General features: G+C 38.6%; 1 protein-coding gene across 17 annotated transcripts in view; it reads right to left on the bottom strand.

The window, feature by feature from the left end:
- Window positions 1-20,545, bottom strand: part of LOC131071280 (ultraviolet-B receptor UVR8) — a 157,713-nt gene that overhangs the window by 84,507 nt on the left and 52,661 nt on the right. For 16 of the 17 annotated variants that reach the window (XR_009112492.2, XR_009112490.2, XM_058007052.2 and 13 more), the window contains exons 2-5: window positions 19,461-19,534; window positions 19,256-19,340; window positions 18,590-19,162; window positions 18,129-18,368 (exon numbers count right to left, since the gene is read on the bottom strand). Coding sequence is in view for 15 of the 17 variants with exons in the window: in XM_058007052.2 (XP_057863035.1) it covers window positions 18,129-18,368; window positions 18,590-19,162; window positions 19,256-19,340; window positions 19,461-19,534 (972 nt within the window). In the remaining 2 variants the exon portion in view is untranslated. The remainder of the gene's footprint in view (window positions 1-18,128; window positions 18,369-18,589; window positions 19,163-19,255; window positions 19,341-19,460; window positions 19,535-20,545) is intronic. The other variant, XM_058007063.2, reaches the window with a different exon arrangement.

Raw genomic sequence — 20,545 nt, 5'->3', positions numbered from 1 at the left:
ACTTTATCTATTCATTCTACGAATACTTAACTTGTCCTTTGCAAGGCCAATTTGATATTTAAGTGAATATCGCCCTGGTCCCTTGGTGAGGGACAGGAGCGAACTTTGTATTTTAGCTCCAAATTGTCAACTTTTAACATTAACTCCTTGTTCATCACCTTTCTAATGACATTTCGGACATTGCATGACTACGCCTTGCTATCGTCTTTTGAAGGAAATGACTAGTTTAATGAATATCGCCCTGGTCCTTGACTGAAGGACAGGAGCGGTTTTGCATCTTTGCTCAAGTTGATCACCTTTTGACGTTTGGTTCCTTGTCCATCATCCTTCCAAAGACATATTCGATCTTGTGAAACTTTGCCTTGGCGTGGTCTAGGAAGAAAAAGATTGATTTCATGAATATCGCCCTGGTCCTTGACTGAAGGACAGGAGCGATCTTTTGTTCATTGTGCTAATCCTTGATTATATCGACTTGCAATTGCCTTCGAAGTATAAAATAGTGTTCCTTACTCCCCTTTGAACGTTTGAAACGGACGTGGCCTTCAAAATTTAAGTATACTTAGAGATTTCGCTCTGGTCCCTAGGAGAGGGACAAGAGCGAACTTAGGTGATTTCATCATATTAGGCGGTCTTTGCAACTTCATTCTTCGTCGAGGCGTTCCAAACATCATTGCCTCCTTGTACCTTGACTTGGAGTGACTTAAACTTGGAGGGAAATGTTAGATAACCTTGATTTCGCCCTGGTCCTTGACTGAGGGATAGGGGCGAACTTGTACTTGTAGGCTCAATCACTTTTTGCCAATGTTTAAAACCATCTTCAACGGACTTGTCATGCTTCCTTTCATTCACCTTTGACATGGAATTCGTTTCATCTTGGCAAGAAATTTGTCTAGGGAAGAAATCGCTCTGGTCCCTGGCTGGGGGACAGGAGCGCCTAGGACAACATAGGCCTCACTTGGCGTTTTACAATCTTCAAATTATCTTCAACGGGTTCGTTACGCCCCCTTTGCTTGCCTCAAAGTTAAAACTTACTTGATCTTTGCCCAAATCTTGCCTTATAAGGAAATTCGCTCTGGTCCCTGAGAGAGGGACGGGAGCTACCACTAAAATTCGCCCTGGTCCCTGGGAGAGGGACAGGAGCGATTTTGCTTCTATGGTCCATTTTCCTCATGATGACATTTTCAAGTTATATTCAACTGATAAGATGTATCTCTTCTGTTCTCCCCAAATCGCGAAATCGTTCAAATCTTGCAAGGACAAGGCAATGTTGGATTTTAAGCTTTGGTCCTTCAGTGAGGGACAGGAGCGATTTTTGCTCCTGGCACATTTCCATGTTTGCAAATTTCTTCAAATTATATTCACCGGAAAGAACATGCCTCCCTTTATCTCTTCCAATCCAAAATTCGTCTTGATCCTGCAAGGACAGTAAAATTTTGAGAAACAAGCTCCGGTCCTTCAGTGAGGGACAGGAGCGAACTTTGTCCTTGAGGGCAAACGTTCAACTTTTCTTCGCAAATGACTAAGTCCTGGCGTTCCATCATGTTTATTCCATCTTTCATCACGTCCTTGACGTTTTAGCTTGATCAAAATGAAGTCAGAATGGTCCAGACAAGACATTTCGCCCTGGTCCCTGACTGAGGGACAGGAGCGAATTGTCCTAAAACTCCAAAAAATTCGCCATTTTCAAATCTCAAAATCTTCAAAGGTTTCAATTCGCGTTCAAACGCATCTCCTGGCGACCCTGCACAAGACAAATGAAACAAATTAATAACCAGGAAGCCTAAAATATCATTTTCGCCCTGGTCCCTGACTGAGGGACAGGAGCGATTTTGCTTCCACAGGCCAAAATATCATGATTTTAGAGTTTTAAACACTTGACAAGGCAACAATAAGACTTTTCCAATGTCCTGAATCAATTATCAAAATTTTCAAAATTTGGTCAAAATCATTCAATCAGACAAAATTCCATAATTCCATCATCAACACTTAGGCAAAACTTGGACTTATATTCAAAATTCTGACTGAACCTAGACCAACCTACTCGACCCCCGACGAATTTACCTCACTTCAAAATTGCATCCTATGAGAGGAAGCTTAACAATCTTCAAAATTGGACTGGATTCTGGCTTAAAAACACCAAAACGGAAACCCTAAGGCTAAACCCTAATCCAGACGACTGACTCACTAACCCAAAACCCTAAAAGCAGAGAGAGAAACAGGCAAAACCGAGCAAAAAGAGGGGGTCCCCATTTTAATGGGGCGATGTGTGAAATGGTCACAACATCTGGCGACACCACTGAGAAATGTTGGAAAACATTTGGGAATCAATCTTTCTAGAAGAAAACTTAGAAAACCTCCCTCAACAAAACCAGGAGTTAAGAAACACTTACAAGAAGAGACCATCATATTGAGACAAAGTATCAAGTCCACAGTTACCCATGTGTGTGCAAATGCGTTAATTCCCCTCGACAAGACAATCATGATCTCCAGGTTCCCCTGTGATAAGTTACGTAGTTTATCTGGACTCCAAAAGCATCCTGGATAGAGCCTCGCTGCCAGTCAGACGTCCATAGTCCCGACGAGGTTATCGCCGCAAGCTCACGAACATTGCTCCATTGCCAGTCAGGCGTCTATAGCCCCGATGGAGTTACTCGTATATTCCATTTTAGCCAATTTGATATTTCTTTGTCAGCTCATTTTCTTTCTTTTTGATTTTTCTCATTTTTCATTTTTTCTTTTGATATTGCTTTTCAGTTCCGTCAATTCTTTTGGCTTGTGAGTAGTAAAACTCACTAGGGTTTGAGGATTGCGGTGGCGCTGAAGTCAGATTTTAGATTTTTCACCGATCACAACTTTGCCTGGAAAACACAATGACTCGGAGATTATAAGTGTGAAAAGATATAATAACTGGAGGACAAAATACGTGAGTTCAATAAGCTAATCTTGCTTCATTGCAAGCACTTCCTGACTCAAAGCTTTACTAAAAGAAACTCCCTTTGTAGTTCCAAAAGACCTCATGATTGTCCAAGTACAACCAACAACCTAGCGGGAAGTCAGAGTGTTACATAACAAAATCACCCAATTTCAAATGGATACCCCTCAGGACAAAACAACTAACCTAAGACAAAACACCTAAACTAAGAACGAAAACAAAGCGAAAGGCAAACCAAAGCGAGGAAAAAAAAAAAAAAAAAAGCAAACAAACAACGAAAGCAAACTAAACTAACTATGTACAAGGGAAGGCCTTGGGCATCTTCAGGATTGGAAATAATGTTTGAGATATCTCCCATTGACAGGCAATGGGATGTCTTCTCCAGTTAATGTCTTCAACCTAAATGCATTTTCTCCCAATATCTCTGAAATTTGATAAGGGCCTTTCCAAAGCTTATCAAACTTGTCATGTTCTCCTCTTTTTTCGTGTGCTTTGTCCCAGTACAAGACGAGATCTGAGATCCGAAATGCCTTGACTTTAGCTTGTCGATCAAACCATCTTTTCACGACTCCTTGATGTTTTGCAAAATTTTCTAATGCTTGATCTCTCTTTTCTTCCAAATTCATTAACTGCATTAATCGGGCTTGAATAGCATCAGTGTCTTCCATGTACTCCTGAATAAATCTCAAAGTCGGGATCCTGAGTTGCATGGGAAAGACTGGATCTTGGCCATAAACCAGAAAATAAGGTGAAATGCCTAATGCGTTCTTGGTCCTGATTCTGTCCGCCCATAAGGCAAATCTCAATTGGGTGTGCCATTCTCTCGGACTTCTTTCTAGCAATTTCTTGATAACGCTGAGTAAGTTCTTGTTGGTTGACTCAGCTAACCCATTACCTTGAGGATAATAATTTGATGAAAATTTGAGGGTTATTCCATATTCAAAAGCCCAATTCGAGAATCTCAATGATGTGAATGCCGAGCCATTGTCGCAAACCAACGCGTAAGGACATCCAAACCTTGTGATTACGTTTTCCTCCAGGAATTTGATTACAACTTCAGTAGTGCAAACTTTGAGTGCCTGTGCCTCTGACCATATGGTACAATAATCAGTAGCTGTGATGATATACTTGTGTTGTGCCGAGGATGCGGGATTGATGACACCAATAAAATCCATTCCTCATTTGGCAAATGGTCTGGCTTCAATCACTGGATTCAGTGGCATAGCAGGGTTTCTTTCTCTAAAAGCTGCGACTTGGCATGTGTGGCAAGTCCTGATATGATTAAATGTATCTTTGAAAAGTGTAGGCCAATAATATCCTGCCCTTAGGATCTGATGAGCTGTTGCGAGGTTGGCTCCATGTCCGGTTCCAAACTTGGAATGAAAATGTTCAATTATCTGTTTAGCCTCATCTTTGCCAACACACCTCAGATATACTCCTTCATGATTTCTGCGATATAGAACAGATCCTTGAAGCATGTAATGTTGACACTTCATTCTTAGCGCTCTTTTCTGCGTGGGTGTCATGTGAGCAGGACATCTGAGATTAAGTAGGTATGTCACAATATCTTTGTACCATTCATCAGGGGTGACATCCTCTAATTCGTAAATTTGTTGGACTAATCCTGGTCCATCAATTGCCAATGTTTGCGCCAAAGCTTGTCCTGGAACAAGTTTCATGGGCTGGATTTCAATATCAAATTCTTGGATAATGGCGACCCACTTGCCTCTTCTTTCTCCTAATTCATTTTGCATGAGAAGAGTCTTGACTGCTGCATCTGGTACTATTGCATAAATTTTGGCCCTTAGGAGGTAATGTCTGAATTTCTTGACGGCCTTTACCAGTGCGTATGCTTGTTTTTCAATGTTGGGATATCTAAGTTTTGCATCTTTCAGTGGGGTGCTCATAAATGCAATTGGATTTTCGTCCCTTTCTTCACTTCTCTGGGTAAGAATGGCGGCACAAGTGTAGTCGGAAGCGAAGGAATATAGATAGAAGGGCTTGAGGTAATCAGGACTAATCAATACTGGCGCTCCTGCGATTGCCGTCTTTATCTCCTCGAATGCCCTTTTGGCCTGTGGTGACCATTCGATCTTTGCATCTTTCTTTAGCATCTCATTCAAAGGTCTGACTATTTCAGCAAATCCAGTAATGAATTTCCTGACAAAGTTAATTTTGCCAAAAAATGATTTGAGTTCCTTCTTGCTAGCCGGCAAATTGATAGTGGATATAGCTTTTACTCTTTCAGGATCAATGGAGATTCCTCTTTCTGAAATGACATGTCCTAAAAGTTTTCCTTCTGTTACCCCAAATATGCATTTCTTCGGATTGAGAGATACACCATATCTTCTGCACCTTTGGAAGACTCTTCTTAAGTCGCCCACATGATCTTCTCTTTGCCTGGAGAAAACTGTGATATCATCCATATATATAATAGTGCATTTTCCAATTAAGTCCCTGAAAGCGATATCCATGGCTCTCTGGAATGTAGCCCCGGCATTGATAAGTCCAAAAGGCATTCTCTTGTATGCAAATGTTCCCCATTTGGTGGTGAAAGCAGTCTTTAGTCGATCTTCGGGCTCGACCAGAACTTGGTTATATCCCGAATATCCATCTAGAAAGGACATCATCTGAGACCCGTTGACAATCTGCAATACTTCATCTAGTGATGGTAGCGGATAATTGTCCTTTTCTGATGCTCGGTTGAGATTTCTGAAATCAACACACAATCTAATCTCTCCATTTTTCTTTCTGACAGGAACCAGGTTGGCGACCCACGTCGAATGTCTTACTGGGAAGATGATCTTGGCTGAGAGCAGCTTCTTCACTTCCTGGTATATCAAGGGTTCCAATAAAGGATTAACCGGTCTTTGTCTCTGCCTAAATGGCTTGCTTCCTGGCTTCAAAGGGATTGTGTGAGTAATAATTGCAGTGTCGTAAGTCTTGAGATCTTCATAACTCCACGCAATGACATCTGGGAAATCCCTCATGTTTTTCAGGATCCCATTTCTTTCAGTTGCTGTGCAAGACTTACCAATGAACACATTCTTAGCTTGTATATCATCACCTAGATTGATTGTGTCACACATGTTTCCTTCTATGCTGTGATTCTTCTTCTCTTTCAGTTTGTCAGGATCAAAAATTCTCTCCAATTCTACCATTCCTTTTGGAATAGTGTTTGTCTTTAAATTCAAGACACCTTCAGCATCAAATTCTGCTTCTCCTACTTCTTCTTCATCAATGATTTGGGCTAGGAAGACATCTGTGTTGGTTAAGAAATCCAGGATATGCTTGTCATCTTCGAAAACTTGAAAATTGGTGACGTTATCTGGGACCGAAGGCACTGATATTAATTCAACTGTGAACTTCTTTAATCCTTCCATTGCTAATGGTATCAAAGAACTGGCGGCCTGTGCAAGGGAATTAGCCACTTGATTCTGATGTCTGAATATAGAATTGATATTGAAAGCTTCAAAACTCTCAATAAGATCCCAGACTCGATTTCTGTATCTTGTCAATCTTTTGTCATGGCAAACATACTGCTTCCTGATTTGCCTTATAGCTATTTTTGAGTCCCCATATACTTGTAGTATTTTTGCCTTCTTTTTGATGGCTAGCAGTAACCCATGAATCAAGGATTCATATTCAGCTACATTGTTGGTGCAAGGAAATTGTAATCTGTGAGCGGCAAGGTAGGTCTCTCCTGTTGGGCTAATTAATTCATAGCCAGCTCCAGATCCTTGTTTAGACTTAGATCCATCGAACCTTAATGTCCATATTGCATTTTCTTGATTTTCTGTCTCTTGGTCTTCCTGACTTTCAGTTGATGTATCGGATAGGGTTTCATCTTCCGCAGAACTTTCATTCTCTGAATCTCGAATCTCTTCTATAATCAACGTTTGCGGGGCTCTTTTGTATACTAGTTCTAATGCGGTTTGACATAAAGCACAAGATAGTTCTGAATGGACGGCATTGTGAATCCTACACCAATTTGGAAGAAGCAAATCTCGAACGGATGCTAAGTTACCAAGTTGCACACTTTGCTGTATGTTTCTATGTACGAACCTCCTGAAATTTTCAAACATTCCATCATCTTCTTGGTCGGATCCTTGATCACTTTCGACGACGATTTCTGTAGATTCCATGACTTCTTGCTGGTCATCTTTATCTTGTATGTTTTGTATCATCAGGATTTCTTCCACCTTAGGCTTGTATGTCCCTAGATCAGACTCTAAGAACAGGACCTCATTGTCTTCCCCGTACTCGGTTATCATAAGTCTCAATCTTGGGGTGCTATCGATCTTGATTTGGTTTGGGACTCCTCTCCATGGTAGCCACATGTGTGCAAAATCTGTCGATACATACCCATTCAATTTTCGTGACCAATCTCTACTCAGAAGCATCCCATATGAATCAGGAATATCCACAACTGATATATCTATGAAATTCTGAACTCTCGGGTCCGCGGCCAATTGCATGTGAATATTGTTCAATTCGCCCATGACGGGAACTTTTGTCTTGTCTAGCTGGGTGACCTTTCTTTTGGTAGGAGCGGGAGTTATTCCTAGTCTTTGACAGACTGCCAGGGGCATTACATTACTGGAAGCTCCTGAATCATAAAGGCAATTGTGTAATAATTTCCCAAAAATTCTAACTGATAACAAGAACGGGGCCGGTTCATCTTTTCCTTGAGAAGGGCCTGAGGAATCCTCACTGGGTTCTTGACGTTTCACTTCATTGACCTTTGAATGATTGTCCTTTACCAGACTCTCTTCTTTTGAGTGATCTGTTTTGTTTGAAGATTTCCCTTTCTTGACCACATCTTTCTTAATTGCGACTTCCTTTTCTGGAAGAATCTGGCTAGTGGCGAGGCCTTCTTTGATAGTAGGCTGAGTTTTCTTAGTCTCGCCCCTTTTGAGTAATACCTTTCCTTCCAACATATCTTCCTTTTTGGCTGGGAAGGTTATGGTCTGGACCATGCATTCATTTTGTTCGGATTGTCCTTGGTCATTGGCTTCCTCTTGGGTCACATTGATAGTAGCTTGAGCTCTGTTGGTCGAGTCCTGAACATTTGACCTTACTGTACTAGACTCACTCAAACTATTGATCACTACATCTTTGATTTCCGAAACTTTGAGCAACTCGTAAAGTGGTAGACTAACTTTTACTTTCTTGAGTTCCTCTAACACCAACGTGGCCAGTCTTTTCATTTCATTGCCCACGGGGGGTGTAATATTCCTCTGTCTGTGTTCTTGCGTGTTTTGTGGATATTCTGGATTGTTGCTGGCTTGGGGATCCGGAGGAGTAGAGAAATTGTTCGGAGGAATTGATGTAGTTAGGGGTTCTTGATTCCTCTGATTCCTGTGATAAACCCTTTGGTTCACACCTCCTGAAGATTGGTGAAATACCTCCTTTATCCCTTCAACTAGGACACTGTTGTTCAATGGTGGAAAATAATACTCTGAGTCTTTAATGGGTCCATTTGCAGATGCAGGTGGGAACTGGGACCCTGGGGGTATCATTGGTCCATTAGCCGATTCTGGTGGGAATCTCCCATTTTGTGCTTGATTAACTTCTTTTTGTGAATACTTGCAGCTTTCAACAATCATGGCTTGATCATACCGCGTGGTTGGGACCATTTCGTATCCTGTCGTGGGCGGATTTTCAGGTGGATCAGTGCTACGCATCTCCTGTTGGAATATGTCGGCCGCGATTTTGAATTCAGGACACTGTAACTCGGAATGTTGGTTCGTGTTGTGAAGTCTACTCCAACTGGACAAGGCCGCCTCTGCTAGAAACACTTTGCTGGTAGAGGGACTTTCTTGATTCTGAGAATTTGGTGGATTGTCTAGTGGCGTCACCACATTTCCATTATTGGGAGCCATATTCCATGGTCTCCTCTGGAAGCCTTGGTTATTATTTCCTTGATAGTTGTTTCTGAAACCTTGATTGTTCCCTTGGAAATTTTGATTATTCGTATGTTGACCATGATTGACTTTGTGCATACTTTGGAGTTGATTATTCTGGTTCCTTAGATGAGTTACTTCGGTCGAAAGTTTCTTGTGGGTCGCCAGATGTTGTGCTGGTGGAGCTTGTGAAATTGGAACTCCAGGGTGAAGGACCAACTGATTTGTCGGTTGTACGCTCGGATATGTTGCTTGTGGAATCGGATTCATAACTGGAGTCTGGTTAGCCAATGCCATTCCAACTGCCTGCATCTGGTTTGGGGCTACGACCGGTCCCATGTGTAGTAGTGGCCCAGTGATATTCTGTCCCATGTGCTTACTAACTTCAATAGCCTTTGCATATGCTGTGTTTAGATCATTTGGAGTTGGATGCGTCCTTACAAACATAGCAGTGAGATGGTCCAAAGCTCCATAGTAAATTTCCCTTGGGTCTGCAATGAGATAAGGATGTCGTAGCATCGTGTATGCGCGGTGAAACCTGTTGTTGAAAGAAGTGATGGGCTCATGTTCTCTCCTTCGAACTTCAACAAATTGTCTATACAACTCAGCTGGTGTGGTTGGTATACCAAACTTTGCAATGAATGCATCTTTCATCGCGTCCCAAGTCCTGATTGACCCTGTAGGCAAGTGAACGAACCAAAAGTATGCCTCTTCTCCCAATGAGTAGGGAAAAAGCCTACATGCTACATCTCCATATTCAATTCGTCTATTACGAAGAAGGTCTTCGAACATCTTGATATGATCCTCCGCTGTGCGATTGAAATCACTGACATTGAACTTGGAACAGAAATGCTCTGGATTTTTTGGCATATCATGATAGACTGCAAATTCTAATGGTGATGGGTTGTTGATTAGCCAAGTTGCGCCATTAAGCACACGAGGAGGAGGAGGAGGAGGCGGAGCCTGGTGAGCCATCGTACTCTTCGAGGCTTGAGAATTTGAAGCAGGACTTGATGAACTAGCCTGGCCCTTTATCTGAGAGATTGCCTGGATACTTGATTGGATTGCCGCCTGTACTTGTTCTTGAAGAACTTGTGATGACTCCGGAGATTCTTCTAGTCTTATCTCAAATTCCTTGGGAGTGTCCTCTCTTTTGACTCGCTTCGCTTTTGAAGTAAACTGAAGTTCACTTAGGTTCTTGATGCCTGGTGTTGACCTCAATAATCTTTGATGTTTCTCGGGCGAGAAAGAACCAATGCGATCCAGCGTGAAGTCTTGCGAAGATTATTGCAGGTTCCTTTGATTACAAAGCTCTCTAGCTGCGACCCTTCGGTGTTCTTCTACTCTATCTTCTTCTTGTTCCAAGATGATCCTTACTCTGTTATACTCAACTTCACTTCTCCTTATGTTCCACGCTAGATGATTTAATCCTGAAACAATATCTTCTTGAGTGTCGCCTACCTGCAAATTTGGTTGCACTACTTGATTCAATCCCTCATGTTGCAACACCATCGTGATTCATGATCACGCTTTGAAATGTATTCTCTTCAAAATCTTCGGACTTCGGATACTAGGCCCTCCTTCTAGCGCCAATTCTGTTGACATGTATTTCGTACACAATCATACACAGAATAAAATACCCAAAGGCAACTGATCCTTCTTGCGATATCTTCAGCAGTTAGAGACTTTATTCAAGAGAGGATAAGATGCCTTTGGGTATTTTATTCTGTGTATGATTGTGTACGAAATACACGTCAACAATAAGGAAGGTAGAGGAAGTAGCAGGTGGTCCACTTGACTTGGATGATATAGATCCTTACAGTGATTGGACATCACAGGAGCAGCCTCCATTGTTTTTCGAGGATGACATCACTGATTTGGAGAGACAGGCTATGGAGGAGGAGGGGGGTGGATTTGGTTTCACGCTGGATGGCATTGAGGAGGAAGAGGATGAGGATGAGGAGTCATTGCCAGTGCCACAAACAGATGGAGATATAGCTTCATCCAGGATGGAGGATGAGCCAGCCATACCGAGCGAGGTGGCACAGTCACGCCCACTGCAGACTTCTAGAACTAGACCCTCTAGTTTTACCTCTCCCCTAGTTTTTGCTAGAGCTGGGAAGAGGAAGTTGTAATTGTAATTTGTAATGATGTATTTACTTTTAGTTTTACAAAAACTATTTACTATTTTGCTTCCAAGCTTCCAGCCATCAACATTCCTCATGAGGATGCGATTTTGTAGACACTTTGCATTTAAATATATCTAAAATCAGCTTGTTTCTTTTGTGTTATCATTTATTGACTCATTGGATGCATCTTCTCATTAAATTTTGCAAAAAAATGCATTTTTATATTAAATTTAAGCATGTTTTTAAGTTGCCAAGTTTTTCGCCGAGTTTTTTTCCTAGGGGCTTGGCGAGTCAAGCCGAGTCGCGAGTAGTCCAACTATGGTTTGAGCAACTTGAGGCATTTTGCATTTGATCAAAAGAAGAGTTCCACACATTGGAAACTTATTCTTGCCATCTCAGATGAAGAAGAACAAAAAGATAACCTTGTAGCAGCATGACCCATTTTAACTCCTACCTCATTAAACAAATTAATTTTAGCTTCAAAGTAGTACATAAGAAGGAAAGTGGATCCTATCGAAATTGCTCTCCCAGCTTTTGAACCAACATGATCTACCTCTATTTTCATTGCCATGTACAGCCATCATTGGTCCTGGGCACTAGTGATTTGCCATGATTTTTCATTAGCACGAGAAATTTTTTTCCCAAATTTCGTGGTGGTAGCACACAACATCCTAATGAGAGTATATCATAGTATTTACTACTACTTCCACCATATTGGGGGTTTCTCACAAAGATGTTGCAATAAAAAAATTTGTTGAAAGTTTGGCTGGAGCAACAACAGATTGGTTCCACCAACTGACTCCAAGTTGAATCCCTAACTAGGAAGCTATGCATACTAAATTCCTCATGTCTCAAACCAGTTGAAAATGGTCAAGTTCTTTTTGCTCAACTCTCAAATGTAAATATATATCACAATAAACCTATGAGAGAGTTAATAACACGATTCAACTGACTTATTGGAAGAATCAATAATCTTTAAGGCCTTCTCCACAAATTCATCTAAGATGTTTCATAAAAACCTTTCCTTCAAAAATTGTTTTCTTTCTCAAAACTAATGAAGTAGATAGGTTAGAAGAAGCAGAGACACGAGCAATTAAACTCGAAGATGACGTGATCACTACAAGAGAAATCAATAAAGATACCATCAAGCCCATTCAAGTCTTAGCATATTGTCCTACCCTGTTCTGCACTAAATCTGCCCTATTGTTTTTTCATTTTTTCCTTATCTGAAATTCTGATTTTTCTGATTCATTCTCGTGTTGAATGTTGTATGATTGTTTCAGTTGGGTTTTGGCATAGACAAGTGCTTTGAATGATGGCATTTAGAATACAAAGCAATGAAGGAACATAGTAAACTTCTTATTTCTCCTCAAATGTTAAGGTACAATGATATCAGATCTAATAGAGGTTTGATATAATTACACCTGCAAGATATTTCCTTCAAAAATGTACGCTATATTGATTCCAAATGAAACACAAACATCCCCAAATCATACAAATGATGTAGTAACACAATAGGATGCCATATGATCAATTTGTAAAGGTAGAAGGTGGTGCTTCAGCTGGAAGAGGTACGGCTGTAGGTGATAATTTCAAATCAGCAATGAACCCTTGGAAAGAAACTGGAAATCTCACACATAAATCTGCAATATCAATTAACCCTTCAAACCCTAGGTGCGCTTGGACTGAAATGATGATTTCCTCTCCAATCTTCACAAATACCAATTATCCATATGCAGAAATATAAAATTATTTCCCAGCTAATATAAACCTGGAACCTTCACCAAATGTTTCCGAAAAATCCCCAAACCAGTTGCCCCTATGCAGAAAATTATTATAAAATGTTTCAATCACTAAATTATTAAAAAATTCAAAATAAGGGTCTAAAAACCTAATGCCCAGCTATGCAAGCTTAAACCAGCAACAAAACCCTCATTAAATATATCAAAATGATTGCCATAATGCTATCATAAAACCCTCTTGGTTGAATCTTCAGTATCTCACAAAATCTCAAATACCCAACTTGGAATTATGCTTGCAAAATCTATTCCAAGTTGCTCCAAACCCTAGCCGCTGCAGACCTGCAAATAAAATACCATTTCCAGCTCCTTCTCAATGCCAAATACCTACAACAAGCTCGATGTGAGTTCTGGAATGAATCCACCCAATAGGCAGAATGGCTTTTCGTCCACACAACAGAGAAACTCCAAGGGTTTCCATCCTTGGGTTTCCTATAAATGAAAGCCAAAGCTCTCAAGAGTGTCAAAGAGAAATTAAATAAAACCAAGTATATCTCAAATGAGCTCCCAAGAGGCCTTTTTGTAATGCTTTCATCCCAACACCCTAATTAGGGTTTTCACATTTTAAATTAAAAGTGACTTTTAATATTTTATAATATCCATGTCTCCCAAAGCACCATTAAAAGTCACTTTATAAAATAACTTTTATAAAGTCACTTTATTATATTACTTTGTAAAATAACTTTATGAAGTCACTTTATCATGTTAAATAATGTAAAGTTAAATATTTAATTTAACTTTATTATTCAAACATTATTTAATATAATATCCATAAAACTCTTGTCACCATGACGCTATCAACTCTGTAATAACTGACTACCCAGAAATAGCTGTGACACCCACTGATCATTCTATGACTTACTATAAACAGTAAGTATGAACAAAAGTGACCAAAAAGAGCTCTGCAAGGTACACACAAAACTTGCTAACTGAAGATGTTGCATGTTGAAGCTAGGAGGAGATTGAACTATGACCAACCGCCCGAAATAGCGGTTACTATAAATAGTAACTGGTGAAAATAGTAATTTAGCCCAGATTCCCAACTAACCAAACAATGTCGAAACTAACACTTACTAAAAATAGTAAGTCTTGGAACAGTTGCCCAAAATCACCCTAGAAAGTGTCAGACAACTCTAAAACATTCCCTGAGAAACTGGCACCCTCCAAGAATAGGCCAACCCTATCAAAATTGGAAGGTGTAAAAACGGAGACATTACAAGTCACCAAAAATAACTATCCTAGAAAATTGTTTTTTGTGAGATTTGCCAAGTTATGAACCATTCAATGAAAGAGTACCCATATAATTTGAAGACCAAGAGTACACAAGTACTCTTTACACAAGGAGATTTGTTCACTCATTGAAGCCACAAAACTCATATCCAAGTGATTATTGAATCAAGGAGGTCGAAGTCAAATAAAGTATGACCCCAAAGGACACCCACTCATACAATGTTGACAATGTATGTAATGGAGACACATTGTGAACAATTGCTAGAACAAGCAAGACAAATTGCAACTATTGTGAAGATGGTGTGGACCTAGAGACTATGAAGACATCAAATGTCTGAAACAAATGTCCCAAGCAAGGAAGGTTGTGAACCCAAACCCATGTGTAGAAAAAGAAAGACTTCATCAAGCAAGCCAAAGTGAGTAGGCTATGGATAATGTAAAGGGCCACTAAAATGCAAATGCAAGTATGGTAACTAACCAATTACAATCCAAGAAAAATATTGCAAGGCATGTACTTCAAACTACCGTACCAATTAAATTAGTGAATTTATTACAAAGTATTCTTGAACTCTAAAATGCCATGACTAACATTATATTGAGGAAGAATGAAGTAGTACATGCTACAACCCATTTGGAATCTAGAGTGTAATGTCCCCTTTTGGGATTGCCCTAAATCTTGCCCTTGTAAATATCAAAGTTTGTGAATTTTCTTCCTTGTTAATTCTGATATTAGATATTTCGTGATCCATTGACTTTCTTGTCTTCTTTGATCTCACGGATGATTCCTCCCCAAATGAGACCTTCTCCTTTTTATATCCTCCAATTTGAGGGATAGTCACACCTCTTCACCATGTCTACCCTTTGCAATGGTCACAACCTTCATAATTATCACCTTTTGAAAGAGTCATAACCCTTCATTATTTCTGCCTTTTTGGGAGAATCACTTCCTTATTTACTTCACATTCCTTCTTCCATTTACATTTTCTTAATTCCTATGCTCCATTCTTTTTCCCCTTCCTCCTTGTCCTTTTTCAAATGAACTCTTCTCCCTTTTATATCTCATGTTTGAGGGAGTCACAACTCTTCATGTAGCATGCCTCCTGACTTTTCATTAAAATTAATTAACTTGTAATTATAGTATATTATATTTTATTATTTATTTATTTATATTTTAATTCAATTATTATTATTATTTATTATTAACTCTTATTTCAGAAAAGGGACATTACATAGAGAGAATACAAACTCAATAACCAAACCTCCATCGTAAGGCAACCAAGTGATTGATACAATGTTATATGACAATCAACATGGCAAAGGAACCATTAATGGTGAATATGGAGATCCTTAGAAGGAATCTCACTAATACGATTGTTGATGATGGGTTTGGTGTGAATGTACTTTCAAAAGACACTTGGAGAAGTCTAGGCAAGTTGATTGTTTAGCCCACAACTTTTCAACTAGCGGGTACAAATCAACAAAGTATTAAAGTACTTGGATTTTTAATGGGCCAAAACACAATTATTCAAACTGAAGCATTTTTGTAGAATTTTGTGGTCATTTCATTACAAACGAAATCATACAAAGCATTGTAGGTTGAGATTGGCTAGTTGCAACCAAAATCAATCACAACTAGAAAAGGAATAGAATCTCCATTGAGAAGAAGCAGGATAAAGTCCAATGGAACCAAACAATGAAGGGATTTTGAAATTACAATCGTGTTTGGAGGATGAAACAATTCCTCTCTAGAACTTTTTAACTAGAAAATGGAGGACTATGAGGTATTTCCATTAAATAGTAATTTTATTGAAGCTCCAAAGATCAACGAAAAGTTGGACAATTTATGTCTATAGATGTTGTATAAGGTCTACAAAAGACAGCACTTTCAATTTCAACAAACTTTTTTGAAAATTGCAAAGTTAAAGAAGATACGTCACAAAGTAATAATATTAAAATATTTGATATGGAGCATATGGATATTTGTCATCAAGATAGATCAACTTCATAGGAAAATTTAAAAAAGGGAAAAGTATTGTACAATGTGTAGGATATTGTTATATGCAAAGTGAAAGATAATAGGTGGGCCCCACAAGAGAAAAATGGGAAAAATAATAATAAAAACTCAATGAAAAGGCCAAGAAGAAGCACAAATTTCAAAAGGAAAAACAAATTAAAACTTTTAATTCCTTGATCGTATGAGCACCATATTCATCTACCATACAATCAAACCCTCACCTATTGATCATACAATTGATAAAGGAAAAGCAAATTAAAAAATTAAAACCTCAAATCCTACCATACAGCAAGTCGCAGCAGACTTCACCGTACAGCATCCAATAGACATGCATATTTTTCTTGTTGTACACCCCCTCATCATGGTCATCGCAGGCCTCATGATAACTGTACAGCATGAGTTCTTGTTTGCTGTATGATCTGCAATTTTTATTACACTACATAATGCTGTGCAGATTCTTCTGTACATCATAAAGCCTATTTTCATCCTCACTGTATAACTGGTTATTTGCATACTTGTCGCACGACTTCAGCACATCCATACAATATGGGTTAGTTTTTCAATTTTTGTCATATGAAGGTACTACCATATGGCTGTGGTTTATATAACCCACCATTCAAAGGATTCTCTATATCGTATGAATCTCTTTCCTAGTTTTTTCAATATGAATAAACATTCACAACAAAACTATACAGTTTGAATGATTCACATTTAATAATTCTCAGTCTGCTACATGGTCCTGGCTAGAAAAAGTGGGTTTATTATCAGGATCCCACTAAATGGGAATCCTTCCTACATGTTGTCAAGTTGGGAGAAAGTGCATTCCTAAAAAATGGGGATACTGAGCAATAGTTTCATGTTCCAAATGCTTCGTAAGTGCTTGTAGTACTATTTGAGTTATTGAGTGCAACATTTTCAGACTCTCATATGCAATCAGATTGGGTTCCTTCTTCGTCTGGTTCTCAGCATTCTCCATATTTTGGCATGCATCTGGACTATGTTTATTTGACTAATGCTCCATGTGTACTTCAAATTTTCCTTCTTCCTCTACAGCATCAAAATCAAGATTCTCAATATAAAAGTTCTCCTTCACCTACAATATCATCACAAGTGTAGAAAATCTTATGTAATCTTACTTGATACTTGTTTCTTTGTCATCTAGAAGATGACTTCTTTTGAGGGGGCAATGTAGTCAACATGCAATGCCTTTATTACGATTTGTTAATATGGTTGTATCTGCCTATGTATTAATTGTTGTCAGCTTTTGGGTAGTTGTAGGCGTCAGTTAATAGGCAGTTATGTTATTGTGGCAACTGTCAAGTCTTTTAATGTTTAAATGGCCTTAGCATCATTAAGGAAAGTAGTCTGATCTTTGGCCAAGTATCTCTGGTCTACTGCTGTAATAATTTCAGGTGCAAATAAAAATATAATTTACTCCTTTGTCTGATATGCATTGTTATTTATTCATTATAATTTACAACATCATTTACAATTTGTCTTTTCATTCTAATCTTAGGCTTCATTCTATATGTGGTAACTACTGTAATTGAAATAGTTTTGCAATTCATGCAAAAGTAGAAGTTTCTTTCATTTCTGAAAAGTCTCTATTTCTTCTGGAACTTTAACTGAGAAACACAGCCATGCATGGTACAGGATAATTAGATACCATCATATTAGATGATGAACCAAAATCAGAACAAATGATTTCACCTAAATTTGGCGTTCCCATTCTCCCTAATCTTGAGTCTTGCAACTCATGTTTGTTGAAAGCTATATTTAGGGAAAAGAAAATTTAAAACACTTAACTCAAGGTCATCTTAAGGAAAACCAGAAATTGGCACCACAAACAAGAGTTTCCCATGCAAATAATCATACATCATATCTACCATATTTAACTCATTTCCTGCAAACCCGTCCACTGACAATGCAAGGCATATGATTCAACTAAAAGAATCTCACAGTGCTTGAATTAACTTCCTTCATATTTCTTTCAAATTTCAGTGTCATATTTCCCACGAAATTTTTATTTGAAAAGGCATTACATATGATACGCAAAATGCTGCAAAAAAAAATTAATAAAATTGATACAAATAAGTTATGAAAGAACAGAATACTAACCAGTAATCACTGCACTGTGTCGTCCTCCACATGCAATGGCTTTAACATAGTTCCCTGGGGCTTTGATAGTCTGCCCCTCAGACATTCTGCTTCCCTTTGGCCCTGCTTGATGTGCCCCTTGCCAATGAGAAGCAGTGTCTATACAAGGCACAAGGTGGGGTGATGAAACTGTTCTTATCCGAGAACCCAAACCTAATTGACCCTCACCTCCATATCCCCAACCCCAGACTTGACCAGTATCTACAGATTAAGCAAAGCATCTATTGTCAGAAATTTGAGTTTGTATTATGTTATGCCAGAATTCTGGAGCAAAATATATGCCATTATGAAATTTTGTACAGTAGATCGCCTAGAGAGGAAACCGTAACACTAATAATAAATTAGTAATAAGCAACTCCAAAGGATTTCAAAATCATCTCTTAATGGTTGATTCCAAAGGCATACAAATAAACTCTTTATACCTGATAGTGCCAACGTATGCCTTCCACCAGCGGCCACTGTAACTATTTTCTCTCCTGGCCGCAAGGTAACAAGACAAAGTGGTGCTGAGACAGCATCACCACCAGCAGTTGAACTCTCAGGCAAAGTCACTTGCTTAGCTGCAGCTAGTCTTCTTCGTTTTGCTCCATCATCACCACTTTGATCATGAGTTGTTAAGCCAACATTGCTTGGAACTCTTGGCGAAGATCGACTCAAATGTGACTTCATACTTGCTGATGAATCTGCTACCATCCTGTCACTTTGCAAGAGACCTGATGCAGCAAATTTGCCCCTAGTACCTGATGTTGTAGGATCATTCTTACTTTTCTGTGAAACTTCTGATGAAGTACTTGGGCAAGAGTAATGACACTCATACTGATCATTAAAAGAAGGTCTAACAAGTAACCCACAATCACCTTGATCTGTTGATGACTCAACCTGGCTGCCCAACATGTCTTTCTCTGTACTTGGAGCTCCAGTTAGCACCTGATCTGCAGTTGTCTTACCAGTTGGAACACACTCTTTCCAACCCCAGGTATAGACTTCTCCTCTGTCTATAATTAAGAAATAAAACAAAAATTTACTAAGTACCCAAATCCAAATAATTGTGCTAACTAACTATGGACTTCTACTTGTGTCCAAAGTACCTGTTACAGCAATACAATGTGCCCATCCAGCAGCTGCCTGTACAATAGCAGCTTCTGTTTGTAATGGAAAAGGCTCAGGATTCTCCTGTTTATGATATTGTATGAAAAGAAAGTTCAGCATATGCACAATAAGTAGCCTAGACTTAGAGAGAAAAGAGTCTTACCACTACCAGAACTAAAGATTGAACAAATTTGATATCTTTACCTCATGCTTCCCGGATGTCACATAGCTTTGACCTAGATCATCTGTAGAACCCCATGTATTAAGCTTTCCAGATTCTGAGAAAAGAAAATTGAACATGTCATCACAGAAGCACATCCGATATCAAAATCTTCTAGATGTAGAGAAATTCAAAAGATAACTACTTAATATGTTATCCAAATTTAGGATATTAGACTGCAATGCTAACTCTTTGACATTGCAAACAAAGTTTTCATTAACTCAATAAAACATGAATAGTTGCAAGCTAGCAATAAGACAAAATAAAATTTCTCATGGCTCTTTAAGTAAAGTCTTTATTCAGGAAAAAAACAGTTAGAACAAGGTATACATAAAATCGGATATAAGATAGTAAGTAGATATTAACAGAAAAACAAAACAAGAAGTTAAAACATATTATAGTATGAACTATGACCATAAGTGGTTTAGGTGATTTACTTTATGTTACATATCATATTCTTTAGACAAGCGATGTAATGATTTCTTGATGACATAGCGCAGCACATGTAGAATGAAAATTAAAAAATTAAAAATCAGATTCTGTTCAATAGATTACAATAACAGTTGCTTCCATAGAAACATTCTTGGTTTCAATTTCAAATGTCAAGGTTCAAACGATTTATGTTGTAGTGATCTTTGCAAATAAAAATTTTGATACTACACACAATACCATCCAAACTTCATGAAACACCCGGGTTAAGCAGAATCCTGATTTTATCACATACAATACTTGTTTTTAATTAAAGGTAAAAATACTTGTTCAGACTCTGCCTTCATTAAATTGCATAGTGCAATTTTAAATTTTAGTTTTGATGGAAGCAAAATATATACTCGTCAATAAATTCCCAAAACACTTGATGAATCCCTTGCTCTGCCTGTTTACCATCACACATTGATATTAAAATGCTGGTTCAGGTCAACATATATTAACATGACTAATTAGCATATATTATATTCAGGTCAACGTAAATTAACATATATTATATTCTCTAGGCAAGCGATGTAATGATTTTTTGATGGCATAGCCCAGCACATATAGCATGATGATAAAAAATGAAAATTAAAAATCA

Source organism: Cryptomeria japonica, chromosome 8 (assembly GCF_030272615.1).
Source record: "Cryptomeria japonica chromosome 8, Sugi_1.0, whole genome shotgun sequence".
Classification (NCBI taxonomy): Eukaryota; Viridiplantae; Streptophyta; class Pinopsida; order Cupressales; family Cupressaceae; genus Cryptomeria; species Cryptomeria japonica.
Note: the sequence above shows the minus strand (reverse complement) of the source record. Positions and strands in the feature narration are given on the sequence as shown.